Raw genomic sequence first — 13,926 nt, 5'->3', positions numbered from 1 at the left:
GGCACTCCGCTGTGCCGGGACATCCCGCAGTGCCGGGACATCCCGCAGTGCCGGGACACCGCACGGCAGCGTCCGCCCGCTGCCCGCTCCCCTCCGTCCTGCCCCGGCCCCCAGCGCCGGGCAGTGCGGGGGGCACGGCCGCCCCTCGCCCCGGGGGTCTCTGCCGTGGCACGGCCGGAGGGAGGCGGGGAGGGGGCACGGCCGGGCGGGGGGCGCTGGGCAGTGCCGGGACCGCGCCCCCGCCGCGGCGCCTGGGCAGGTGCGAAGGCCACGGAGCCAGCCCGGCTCGGCCCCTGCTCTCTGGACCGGGGCTGATAAGGCCCTTCCCGCGGCGGCGAAGCGCCATAAAGCCGGGCCGGCCCGAGGGGGGACGCGGCGCGGCCCGAGGGGGCTGCACCCCGCACGGCCAGGCTCCCGCCCCATGCGCCTGGATCCCGCGGCATTCCCCCACACCGGGCACACGCGGGGTGTCCCTCCCTGCCCGTGGCCACACTCTGTCACACCCCCCAGCCCCTGCAGCCCCCTCACCCCACACACGTGGCCTCTGTGCACACACGACCCCGCAGCCCCCACGGCAGGGGCTCCGTGCCAGCCCAGCCAGGGTGCACACACGGAGCCGAGTGTGCGGGAACAGGGCAAGGACGGGGGCTGGGAGAGCCCCTGCCATGGACCCTGCCATGGAGCCAGGCTGGCAGAGCTGGGGCTGCTCACCTGGACAAGAGAAGGACACAGGGACACCTCAGAGCCCCTGCAGGGCCTGAAGGGGCTCCAGGAGAGCTGGAGAGGGACTGGGGACAAGGCCTGGAGGGACAGGACACAGGGAATGGCTGCCAGTGCCAGAGGGCAGGGCTGGATGGGATCTTGGGCAGGAATTGTTCCCTGGCAGGGTGGGCAGGCCCTGGCACAGGGTGCCCAGAGCAGCTGTGGCTGCCCCTGGATCCCTGGCAGTGCCCAAGGCCAGGCTGGACAGGGCTGGGAGCAGCCTGGGACAGTGGGAGGTGTCCCTGCCATGGCAGGGGTGGCACTGGATGGCCTCTGAGGTCCCTCCCAGCCCAAAGGATCCCAGGGGTTATGGAATAACCCCCGCACCCTCCCACACACATCCGGTGTGCACACAGCACAGCCCTGCACACGCAGGGGGCACGCACAGGCACACACACAGAGGCACACACACACACACACACACACACACACACACAGAGCATCATGCACGTGTCAGCTATGGACACACACGTGTTCACACACACAGGGACACGCAGGGCACACGCACAGAGCACTCATGTGAGGTCACACACCACACACACAGGGTCACACACACAGACACACACACACACACACACACACACACAGAGTGTTACACACAGTGTTACACACCCAGTGTTACACACAGACACACAGTGTCTCTCACACACACATACACTCACTCACAGTGTCACACTCTCACTCACACACACTCACACACACAGTATCACACAGTCTCACACTCTCACACACACGCAGTGTCACACACAGTGTCTCACACACACTCACACAGTGTCACGCTAACACTCACACAGTGTCACACACACACACAGTGTCATGCTAACAGTCACACACACACACACACAGTGTCACGCTAAGTCACACACACAGTGTCACGCTGTCACACACACACACTCACACACAGTGTCACACTCACACACACACACAGACACAGTGTTACACTCTCACACACACTCTCACAATGTCACACTCTCACACAGTGTCACACTCTCACACACACACACACACACAGTGTCACACTCTCACACACACACACACAGTGTCACACTCACACTCACACACACAGTGTCACACTCTCACACACATGCACACACACACACACACACACACACACTCTCACACAGTGTCACACACTCACACACACACACACACAGTGTCACACACACACACACAGTGTCACGCTAAGTCTCACACACACACACACACACACACACACACTCACAGTGTCACGCTAAAAGTCACACACACACACACAGTGTCACACACTCACTCACTCACACACACACACTCACACAGTGTCACACTCTCTCACACACACACACACACACACACACAGTGTCACACACACACACAGTGTCACGCTAAGTCTCACACACACACACACACACACACACGCAGTGTCACACACACACACACACGCAGTGTCACGCTCACAGTCACACACACACACAGTGTCACACACTCACACTCTCACACACACACACACACAGTGTCACACTCACACACACTCACACACACACACACACTCACACACACACACACACACACTCACACTCACAGTGTCACACTAACAGTCACACACACACACATACACACACACAGCGTCATGCTAACAGTCACACACACACACACTCACACAGTGTCACACTCTCACACACACAGTGTCACACACACACACACTCTCACACACAGTGTCACACTCTCACACACACAGTGACACACACACACACACACACACTCACACAGTGTCACGCTCACAGTCACACACACCCCCTCTCCCCTCAGTCCCCGCCCCCTCCGCGCACGGGCCGCCCCCATTGGCTGTCCCCACTGGCTGTCGGGGGCGGGGTCCCGCGCACGGACCAATCCCTTGTCCCCAGCGCGGCGCGCGCCCTGTTCCCGCGCGGGGCCGCCATGGCCGCTGAGGCGCTCCCCCTGCCCGCCCGGCCCTCAGGCCGCCTCTCTGGCCGGGCCGGGCGGGAGCAGCGCTGGGCACCCCGAGCCTCTCCAAACCCGCTCCGACCCCTGCTGTGGGTCCCGCAGCCCCCACCCCCATCCCGGCGCCATCAGCGCTGCGGTCGGTTTTTTCTCTCCTTTTTCTCCTCCTTTATAAAGTGCTGTTTGTATATATTGACCTTACAAAAGCAGGTTAAAACCTCGCCCGAGCGCTCCCCTCTTCTGGGGCCGCCCCGGCCTGGCCTAGGCCCTTCTAGTGTTCATTGTGCAGGTGAGAGGTGACAGGTGACCCTGCACCGGTGACACCGCACCGCAACAGCCTTCATGGGACACCAGAGTCCAAGATGGGGACATGAGGTCAGGGTGGGAATACGAGTCCAGTGCAAGGAGGTGGGGTGGGGTCAGCCCCTCCCCAGAGCCCAGTGGCGCCCGGTGCAGGGGACCCTCCAGACTCAGAGTGTGGCACCATGGTGGCCCAGGACATGGTGCCTGAGGACACAGCCCTGAGGACACGGTGGCCAAGGACACAGCCCTGCTCAGTTGACGCTGCTGCTCTGGCTCTCCCCCTCAGTGCTTCCAGTGCCACTTTCAGGGGTCCTTGTGCTGCTCAGCCCCTGCAAGCCAACAGCACCTGGAGGAAGAGGAGGAAGGGACAGGTCAGGAGAGATGGTAGCGTGGGGTGACCCTCACGTGCTGGCCTGGCCCTCCTGGTCTCTTCTGCTAGCACCAGGGGTCTGACCCAGCAGGGCCCCAAGCAGCACGAGGGGTCTGTCCTGTTCCCCCACCCCACAGCGAGGCACTGGCACCCCAAGAGGCAGAACAGGCACTGAGCAGCTGTACTGGCTCCCCAGCCTGGCAAAGGACACCCCACTGTCCTCCCCATTTGCTGCCACACCCTGACACTCCTTGGAGCCCCAGGGCCAGCATGGCCGTAACTGAGCCAGGGGAGTGCTGCCCTCCAAAAGGGCCCAGCAAGCAAACATAGCCCCTCTCTGGGGGCAGCAGGGAATGGGACAATGGCCCTGCCCTGTGTCCTACCATGAGGGCTCCCCTGCAAGCATGGCCACAAGCCAGCCCAGTAATGACAGCGCTCCCACCACTGCCCCACTGGGGCTCTCTGCAAAGACACTGTGGCTTTAGCCCAGGCTGGCACTGACCACAGGGCCCCCAGTGCCCCCAGCCCCACGCTGGGCTGCTCCCAAGCCCCCAGCCCCACTCACGGCAGCGGATCCGGATGGGCCACACTATGATGGAGCAGAGGGTGGTGACAGCGGCGACAGCGATGCCACCAGTGACCAGCACCATCACCCAGCGGTAGAAGTCGACACAGGCAGGGCAGCACAGCTCAGTCCTGTGAGGACAGGCAGGAATGTGGTTGGAGGCCGGGACTGGGGTCCCAGGCTACAGGCAGTGGTCCCATGTCCTCACATCAGAGTCAGGACCGGTTTGCACTGAGGGAAAGGGAAAGGCCTAGGGCAAGGATATCCCCAGGGTATGGCTTGGGCCCTCCAAGGCCAGGAGAGAAAGGGAAGAAGGGTTTAAGACAAATCAGAGCTGGACAAGAGAAGGCTCCAAGGAGACCTCAGAGCCCCTTCCAGTGCCTAAAGGAGCTCCAGGAGAGCTAGAGAGGGACTTGGGACAAGGGATGAGGGGACAGGACAAGGGGGAATGGCTTCTCACTACCACAGGGCAAGGTTAGATGGGATATTGGGAAGGAATTAATCCCTTTGAGGGTGAGGAGGCCCTGGCACAGAGTGCCCAGAGCAGCTGTGGCTGCCCCTGGATCCCTGGAAGTCTTCCAGTCCAGGTTGGACAGGGCTTGGAGCAACCTGCTGTAGTGGAAGGTGTCCCTGCCCATGGCAGGGGGTGGAAGGAGATGAGCTTTAAGCTCCCTTCCAATCCAAACCATTCTGGGATTCTACAGATCCAAGCTGGTTCCCTCCCGTGTCTCTTGCTCTAACCCTGGAATGTTTCCTCATGGCCCCCAGGCAATGGGGGTCCCAGCTCTGCAGAGACACTTACGGGCAGGGGTGCAGGTTCTGGATCACCATCACAGCCAGGCCATTGGCCATCTTGTCCGTGAAGCTCATGGCACCGTAGACAAACGCGCTGCTGTGCTGCAGGAGGAGAGGGAACGGCGCTGAGCCACGCTGGGCACGCAGCCCTGTGTGCCCTCTCATGGCAGAGCCCTCACTGCAGCAGAGCAGCAGAACACGGGGCACAGCACTCACGGGGCACAGCACTCACGGGGCACAGCACACGGGGGCCCAGCAGAGCACGCTCCCAGCGTCTCCATCCCCTAACCCTGACCAGTGCCCACTCCAGACCATGGGCGCTGTGCCTGCTGTGACCTTCCCCCTCCATCCCAAGAGGAGCAGCAGCCATACCGTGTTGGTGCCAATGAGATCTGCAGTCATAGACAGGGAGGTGACCAGGATAGTGGCTGAGCCGGCCCCGAGCAGCACCGCCAGCCCGTAGATCTCGTCTCCTATTGGCCTGGCCAGGGCCACCCAGGAGGCAAAGGCCAGGACCACCAGGATGCCCACAAAATAAGTCAGCTGTGATGGGGATGGGCAGAGAGAGAAGGGAGAATTCAGATCTCAGCTGGCACTTGGTGAGGGAGGAGCAAGCCGGGAAGGCACGAGGCCAACATTGCCCAGGACCCATGAGGGACAGCCCTGGCTCTGTCCCAGCTGTATTTAAACAAGGAGACCCCAAAAGCAGGTCCTTGCTGTGCTCCAGGCTGTTCTGCAGCCCAAAGGTTGAGCCCCAGGCAGAGTTGTGGGCGTATGTCTGTGAGGGCGGGGGACATGCCACTGGCACCCAACAGCATGGAGGGGACACACTGGGGGAGCAGGTCCCTGCTGGCATTGCAGACCGTGTGCCCACCCTGGCCAGTGTAACCTGACCCCCACTCTGTCCCTGATGGGCACCACAGGGCTCTGCAGCCCAGTTAGGCCTGCATGGACATGGCAACTCTGGGCCAGCATTGCCTTCCCCAGCCTGAGGGAGCTACAAGACAGGCCCTTGCCACCATCCCTGCCCACCACCCCCAGTCCCAGTAGGACCCAGATCCCCATCCCTGCCCACCACCCCCAGTCCCAGCAGGACCCATGCTGCAGTGGGGTTGCTGGCAGAGGGTCCATGAGGGGTCCCTGCTCTCCAGCTCAGGTGTGCCAGGAGCTTTCCTCACAGCCAGGATTTGGCCCCTGGTCCCCTCCTGGGGTCAAACTCCCGCCTCTCCGGCACCCTGGACTCACATTCCGACCAATCCATTTGTTCACAGGCTTCATGAGGAATGAGGAGAGGAACCCGCTGATGTACATCACTAGGGGAATGGTGGCGATGTACTTCTGCAAGGGACAAGGACAGGGAGATGAGCCCCAGCCCACATCAGGACACCTTCCCACGTGGCCCTGGACCTGCCCTGCACCCACCTTGGAGAGCAGCAGTGAGTTGGTCAGGTACATGGCGATGTAGGTCTGGGACAGGTTGACGATGAGGCGGGTGGCCATGTAGAGCACTGCAACCTGGGAGGGGACAGGGCCAGGGCATCACAGCTCAGCCTGTGGGAAGGACCTACCCTGCCCAGCTGCCATGGCACAGGTGCCCAGCGGGAAGGGGGTGGATGGGTGCCCAGAACAGCTCCCCTCTCCATCCCCACCCGGGCAAGCCCCGTTGGCAGCCAGCCCAGGCCAGGGGAGCTCTGCCCAGCCGTACCTGGTAGAAGGAGGGCTCCAGCAGCCAGTCCTTCCAGAGCAGCAGCGGGCGCGGGGGGGCCGGGGGCTCCTTGTGCAGCAGCGGGGTGCTCTCCTCGGGCTCGGGCAGCACCTCCAGTGGGTATGGTTTCTCCTTGGTGCCCAGGTGGAAGATGAGGGAGAACACGGCCCCCAGCCCCACCACGATGAGGGCCAAGTTCTGGTGAGGCAGTGGGGGTGAGCACAGCAGTGGGGGCAGCCCACCATCAGCCCCTCAGCAGTCTGAGGGTAAGGAGGGGTGCTCAAACCCCACGGAGGGCTCAGTGTGGCTCTGACCCAGTTGGTGAGGTTTTAGGGCACTGCCCCCTGACTCTCTCCAGTACCTCCCCAGCTGAGCCACGGGAAGAGGGAACCCCAGGGACTGTGCCTTGCCACTCACCCGAAACACAGGGATGTCCTGTGGGCCCAGGTGCTCCATGTGGTCAGGCTGGTCCGTCTGGAAGTTCAGCAGGAGCCAGGTCAGGCCGTACACGGTGATGTTGGCCATGACAGTGAAGGCATACCTGAGCAGAAGGAAACCTTGGGGTGATGCAGAGGGACAAGCATGGGGACAGCACAGCAGGACACCTCTGCCCACGGCTGCCCTCCAAGCCAGATGTGCTACAGCCTCTGCACCCCAGTGTCACGGCTGAGGTGACACCTCTGAGGGCACAAGGCACCTGGCCAGGCCTCAGCCTTACTGCTGCAACTCCCAGCGTGCCCAGTCCAAGCCTCGGGACATGACTGGGAGGAAACCAAGATCCCTACAAGTCAGTCTGTTCCCCCTCCAGGCACAGCTCACCTCTGCTTCAAGGATGCCAGCAGCTGCCTGACCCAGTACCCCCAGAGCGGGACCACTTGGACCCACAGTTACCCCACATCCTCTCTGCTCACCCTGCTCCATGGAATAAATATCCCATCCCACATCCTGGTCCTGACAGGGATGAGCCAAGTGCACTGCCCACCTGGCCCTGGAGACATCTCACCTCCAGAACAGTACCCAGAGCCGTGTCCAGCTCTCCTTGAGGGCATCTGGGAGGCAGTCCCTCCCCTAAATGCCACCATCCGTTCCCAAAGGAGAAGTGTCCCCAGGTCAGGGAAGTGTCCCATGGGCTGTGTCACTGACACCCCTGGCAAGTAAAGGCTTTGGGCTACCAACCCAGAGCCAGAGTCCTTTGGCACATCCCACAGCACACCCACGTGGCCCAGTCCTTGTCCTGCCATGCCGCAGTGTCTGGTGTGCCACAGCACCCAGGGACCTCCTGTCACACATGATGGGACCCAGGGCAGCTCCCCAGGCCCAGGTGACCTCCAGGTGTGGCTGTGCTCACCTGAAAGCCGTGAGCTCCACCTTCCCATGGTCACTGCTCACCAGCTCGGGGATGAGGGCCAGGTGGGACACCTGTGTGGCTGCCCAGCCAAACTGGAAGATGACAATGAAGGGGAGGTAGTAGATGAAGGCTGCCCACTGTGGAGTGGTCTCCCTGCAGGCCAGGCAGGGGCTGAAGACAAAGGGAAAAGACACGAGGACACAGGTGGTGCCTGCAGAGAGAGTGGAGCAGTGAGAGGCTGCAGACCTGGCTGGGACTCCAATGTGACATACACAGCCCTCTCCAGGACAGGTTCTACCCCAGAGCTGGGGAGGGAGTGGGCTCCTTCCCCAGCCAGATGGGACATGTGGAGCTCCAGACACCCCCTCAGCCTGTCCTGCACAGGAAATGTCCTTCCCTCTGGCACCCAGCACAGACAGACACCCCCAGTCAAGGTCCTTCCCCAGCACTGCTTTGTCCCCTCAAGACACCATGACAGACCCTCAGTGTCACACCCACAGGCAGCAGGAGGTTCTTGCTGTCCCCAGGTGCAGATATCCAGTCAGATAACCCCTCCCTGCTGCCTGCCCGTGGTGATATGGCACCCCTAGGCTGGGAGGGTTCTGGCTGTCCCAGGGGCACTGGCATCTCGTCTGTTTCCACATCCCTCTCCCATGGGGCTGGCAGTGGGGCTGGCAGAGAAAGCCATGCTTCCACCACACTCTGACATCACCCACAGCGTGACAGGGTGACACAGAGCCATGGGGGCTCCAGGAAGGGCCCACTGGGTCAGGGACACCGGAGCCAGGCTCCTCCCCCTGCTGTACAGCACAGGGACACAGCCTGGGGATGCTGTGTGGGGCACACAGGGCAGCCTGGCCTCGCCCTCCCCCTTCCCAGAGTTACAGAGTCTATCTGCCAAGCGGCTCCACAGACCCCCAAGCCCCGACACAGAGCCTGGTGCCCTGCCCCTCATGTCCCCCTGTACTGTCCTACATGTCCCCATCTTCACTGTGCGCTGATGAAGAGCTGCTCCTACAGCTGAGAGAAGCCTGCTTTGCCAGGTCCCCAAGGTACCCTCTCCACTGTGCAAGAACCTCTCTTCCTCATGAGTGACTCCTCTTCCTCCTGACCATGAAGGGGATTTCCTCCTCCTCCTCCTCCTCCTCCTCCTCCTCCTCCTCCCTGCTCCTACACAGCACAGCCATGCATGCCAGGGCAAAGCCAAGGGGAAAGCCAAGGGTAGCAGTGACAATCCCAGCCCAGCCCCCTCCATCCCAGCAAGGGGTGCTGGATCCCCACACTGGCTCATACTGCTCAGCTTTGGTGCTCCAGGACCTCTGAAGGACAGGGGAATCAGGCACATGTGGTGCCTGTGCCCCAGACAAGCCACAGGCACGGGAAGGTCCATGAAGGCTCCAACCAGCCCAGATCCTGTCTGTTCCCTGTGTTTTAACTGGGCCCAGATGAGGGGTGAGGGTCCCAGGGCCCCACAGGGTCATGTTCTGCAATCCTGTTGGGCTGTGAGGGCTGCCAGGGGAGTGCTGGGGCAGGAGCTGTGGGACCCGGTGCTGCAGCCTCCAGGGCTGCTCCTGTGCCCACCCAAGAGCCATCGCCACCTGCACAACCACAGGAGTGTCACCTCCTGCTCATGGCCCCTGGGACAGGCAGTGTCCACCACCAGGGTCACCCCACTGGCCACCCCATGGAGCTGTGCCCATCTGGCACAGGGCTGCACCCCAACAGCCATGTACCCAAGTGCCCAGGAGCGGCTGCACTGTGTCAGAGGGGTCCTGGGGCCCCCCTGCTCTCCCAAGCGGGGCCATGGGAGCTCACCCAAGACCATTCTGCCCACGCCTGCAGCACCCCCGGGCAGACACAGGCCCGGCTTCTCATCTCCGGCCCCGCGGGGCAGATCACGGGAACGCCGGGCTGCGCCGCACAGGCGCCTGGGGCAGGGATTTTGGGACACCACTGCCGGACAGGCTGAGGCAGGCAGCAAAGAGACGCTCACCCTTCCTCCCCACCGCGTCAGGGGAAGCCGGAGCCCATAAAAGAGCTGGCAAGCAGGCAGGGACACCCGGAGCGCCCGTGGGAACACCCGGGGCCGCGGCCGCGGTGGGAAGATGCCACGATAGCAACTCGTGGTGTCTCCCCCGCCCCGAGGCTGCGGTTTCACAACGTTTCCTCTGATCTGAGCACGGGTTTGCCACCGGACGAGACACCCCGCTCCCACACAGCACCCCTGGCTGCAGCGTGATCGAAGGAACCGAGTGGCCCCGGCACAGCCGGATCCGGTGGGTTTGCCACCACCGCTGGTCACTCTGTGGTCAGCCAAGGTGGGCGCCGGGGAAGCTCCCACCTTGGGAATAACCCACGCTGCAGCCTGGAAAACAGCCTGCGTCCCTGCTCCAGCCTGCCCCGGGCTGTGCTCTGCTCCCTGCAGGGCCCGAGTTAGCATTTCCCCTCGGCGGTCGCCGGGCAGCACCCGGCTGGAGCAGTGGGAGGAAACAGCTCCGGCCACTTCCCTAAATCCAGGGCGCTGACGCTGGGGCAGGGGTGAAGCTGCCCCTCCAGCACTCTCCCTGACTCACCAAGCCAAGCTCCGGTGAGGTCAGACGCCTTATCAGGCTGCCGTTGGGTTGCACAAAGCATTGGTCGAGATAAATTCGGGATCAAGATAAGAGGACGCACACTGCAACCGTCCTCCCTCCCCGCGGGTCTGCCCTGGGCGAGGCAGGTCGTTACCGAGGGTTGTTATCAATGGCCATTTCTTCCACCAACTGACCCGTCCCCAGTGCCAGCTAAGCCGGATGTGCCGGCTCCTGCACCAGCCACAGCACCAAGGAACTCCCTTCAGGCCATGCTGTCCCCTCAGAGAGGGACCAAAGACCCCTCTCTACACCACACCGCTCTCCACATGGCACTGTCCCCTCAGAGAAGGACCAAGGACCCATCTCTACACCACACTGGCTCCTCAGAGGCACCTCGGCAGATGTGTCCCCACCAGCAACTCTGTTGCATTTTTTGACCCAGGGCAGAATGCAAGACAAACCTGTCAATAATTCTTGTGAGGCAGAGCCTCCTGTGCATGCCATGGCTGTAGGCCACTGCTGGACCCCGGGGTGCACAGCCCCAGCACAGCCAAGGGCCCCACGCCACAGGGCCCCCCTGGGGACACTGAGAGCTGCTCAGGAAGCACCTGGCCTTTTGGGAAAGCCCAGATTTTACTGATAGTCTTGGTTTTGCTGCAGCTCCGAGGTCTGAGCACTCGCTGCCACCCACACACACAAAGCCTGGGGAGCCCCCCGTGGTGGGATGCTGCCCAAGCAGGACAGGGATGCCATGGTGCCCCATCCCCATCCAGGCTCAGCATCCCACTGTCCCCTACACATGGAGCAGCTCTGTCCCCACCTCGCTGCTGCAGGGGATCCCAGAAAGGTACCTCCCAGGCTATCCCCTCCTCACAAGGCACCCCAGACCCATCTTCTGTCACCCAGAGCATTGCCAACACACCAGAGCCCCTTCACCTCCCACAGGGCACCCCAAAAGCCTCCAGGGCAGCCCTCCCTTCCATGGAGGAGCTGCTCCCTTCCCCCCCAGGGCACACAATTCTGCTCACCCCTGGGGCTGGCCCTCTCCAGCTGGGGGGATCCTGTCCCCACCTCACTGCCACATGATGGTCCCCCCTCCCCAGAAAGGCTCCCACATCTTCAGGGAGACCTCCATGCCACAAGGCACCCCAGTTCTTCCCCATGCCAGGGAACCCCCAAGGCTGATCCCCCAACCCAGAAAGGCACCCTTGGGCTTGCTCCCCCTCTTCCAGGGCACCCCAGAAAGGTATCTTGGGGCTGATCCTGTACCCCAGAGAGGCTCTTCCATGTCCCCACAGGGTCCCCCAGCAGAGTGTCCCCAACCCATGCCCCCCCAGCAGAGCTGCTTGGGGCTAACCCCCTCCACCCAGCATCCCCCACTGCCCCCCACCCTAAGCATCCTTAGAAAGGTTTTCCTGGGTTACTCCAGAAAGGATCCTTGGCGGACCCTTCTCCCTTCCGGGCACCCCAGGAGGGTCTCCCATCCCCGGCACTCCAGAAAAGCTCCCCCAGGGTCACCCATTCTCACATGTCACCTCAGATAGGCACCCAGAGGACACCCCAGAAAGGCCCCCCTGGAGCCATCCTCTCCACTTAGAGCACCCCAGAAAGGCTCCCCCAGCCCAGAGCACCCAGAAGGTTCTCCCTCCTCACAGCCACACTCCTCCCCTCCCCTAAACAAAGCCCCTCGGGGTTACTCGTCTCTTATCTTTGGCACCCCAGCAGTGTGTTCCACCCAAGGCACCCCAGAAAGGCTCCCCATGGCCACTCATTTCCATCTGGGCCACTGCAGAAAAGCCACTCTGGACGACCCATTTTCACCCGAGACACCTTGGATAGGTACCCTTGGGCCATACCAAGGTTCCCCTGTGTGTCCTTCAACACAGAACAACACAGCAGGGTCCCTCGGGGCCACCCCTCTCCACCTAGAGCGTCCTAGAAGGGCTCTGGATGTCCCCCAACACAGACACCCCAGAAAGTCTCCCCCGGGGCCATCCCTCTTCACTTAGAGCATCCCAGAAAGGCTCTGCTGGTTGTTCCGAAACACCGACACACGGAAAGCTCCCCCGGGGTCATCCATCCCTCTCTGCTTACGGCATCCCAGTAAAGTCCCCCTCGGATGTCGCCCACTCAGGACACCCCAGAAAGGCTCTCCCGGGGTCAGCCCTCTCCCCCCCGGCTCCCCCCATCAGAGCTCCCGGTCCCCGCACCCGCCGCCCAGGTGTCTCCGGTCCCTCCGGTCCCCGCACCCACCGGCCAGGTGCCAGCCCTTCCGGCGCCCGCAGCGGCCGCAGCCGTGGGCCCGGTCGGCCTCGAAGCCGAGCAGGGGCGTGCAGAGCCCGTCGGCCGCCTGGCCCGCCAGCAGCAGCCCGCCGGCCGCGGCGTGCCCGTAGCCGAGCACGGCGTGCAGGAAGGGCAGCAGGTAGGTGAACCAGAGCGCCGAGCACGCGTCGTTCAGGAAGTGCCCGCACGCGAAGCTGAGCCGCGCCCGCAGCGGCAGCGCCGGGCCCGGGGACTGCGGGGGCTCCGCCATGGCCCGGCCTGAGCCCGCGGGGACAGCGGCGGGACGGGCCCGGCGGGAGGCACCGCCAGGGAATGGGAGGGGACGGGGAGGGACGCGGAGCGAGGAGGGAGGAGATGGCAGGGACAGGGAGGGACCGGCTGATCCCCCGCATCCCCCAGGGACCCGTCCTGGGCGGGGAGAGCGGGGGGCGGCCCGGGCGGGGGAGGCGGGACGGGGGAGCGCCCCGTTACACCACTGGCACCGGGGCTGTCCCCGCAGCCATCCGCCGATCCGAGTGCCCGGTTACACCAGTGCCGTCCCCACGCCAATCCCACGGGCCTCCGCTGCTGTCCTCACACTGCTCCCAGACACATCACAGCTGCCCCCACGCCGTTCCCAGGCACACCAGTAGTGGCCCTGTACTGCTCTCAGTCACACCAGTATCATGGCACTGCTCCCAGTCACACCAGTGCTGCCCTCATACTGCTCCCAGTCACACCAGTATTACCCCCACATTGCTCCCAGTCACACCAGTGCTGCCCCCATACTGCTCCCAGTCTCACCAGTAATACTGCCACATTGCTCCCAGTGACATCAGTGCTGTCCTCGCCATGCTCCCAGTCACACCAGTACTGGTCCTGTACTGCTCCCAGTCACACCAGTGCTGTCCCCAGTGATCCCAGTATTACTCCCACACTCCCAGTCACTCCTGCCCTGCCCATAGCAGTCCCACAGACCCCAGAGCCCTCACACAGCTCCCAGTCACACCAGTGCTGCCTATAACAGTCCCATCCATTACCCACAAGGGAATGTCCCGGTCACTCCAGTACCTCCACACTGCTCCCAGTGACCTCAGTACCCACCTGAGCAAGGTGATGGTCCCTGTGCTGCCAGTAGGCACTCCAGAATTCCAGTGACACCAGTACACCCTCACTGTTCCCAGCAGCCCCCGTATTCAAGTGAGGGGTCCCTGTGATGCCCGCAGTTGCCTGAGATCCAGTGATCCCAGTACACCATCACACTGCTCCCAGTCAGTATGCACCAAGTGGGGAGTGTCAGACTAC

General features: G+C 62.8%; 1 protein-coding gene across 1 annotated transcript; it reads right to left on the bottom strand.

Moving 5' to 3' along the window:
* Positions 1 to 2,960: 2,960 nt before the first annotated feature.
* MFSD12 (major facilitator superfamily domain containing 12) lies at positions 2,961 to 12,925 on the bottom strand. Its single transcript, XM_084221215.1, has 10 exons — positions 12,613 to 12,925; positions 7,787 to 7,997; positions 6,856 to 6,979; positions 6,439 to 6,636; positions 6,156 to 6,248; positions 5,979 to 6,071; positions 5,106 to 5,276; positions 4,741 to 4,835; positions 3,939 to 4,069; positions 2,961 to 3,349 (listed from the first exon to the last, which is right to left on the bottom strand). The coding sequence occupies exons 1-10, from the start codon at positions 12,890 to 12,892 to the stop codon at positions 3,255 to 3,257; spliced, it is 1,491 nt and encodes a 496-aa protein (XP_084077341.1). The 5' UTR covers positions 12,893 to 12,925; the 3' UTR covers positions 2,961 to 3,254.
* Positions 12,926 to 13,926: the final 1,001 nt, after the last annotated feature.

This window comes from Fringilla coelebs (assembly GCF_963513975.1).
Source record: "Fringilla coelebs genome assembly, chromosome: 24".
Classification (NCBI taxonomy): Eukaryota; Metazoa; Chordata; class Aves; order Passeriformes; family Fringillidae; genus Fringilla; species Fringilla coelebs.
The sequence above is the reverse complement of the archived record's forward strand: the minus strand, read 5'-3'. Positions and strand labels throughout refer to the sequence as shown.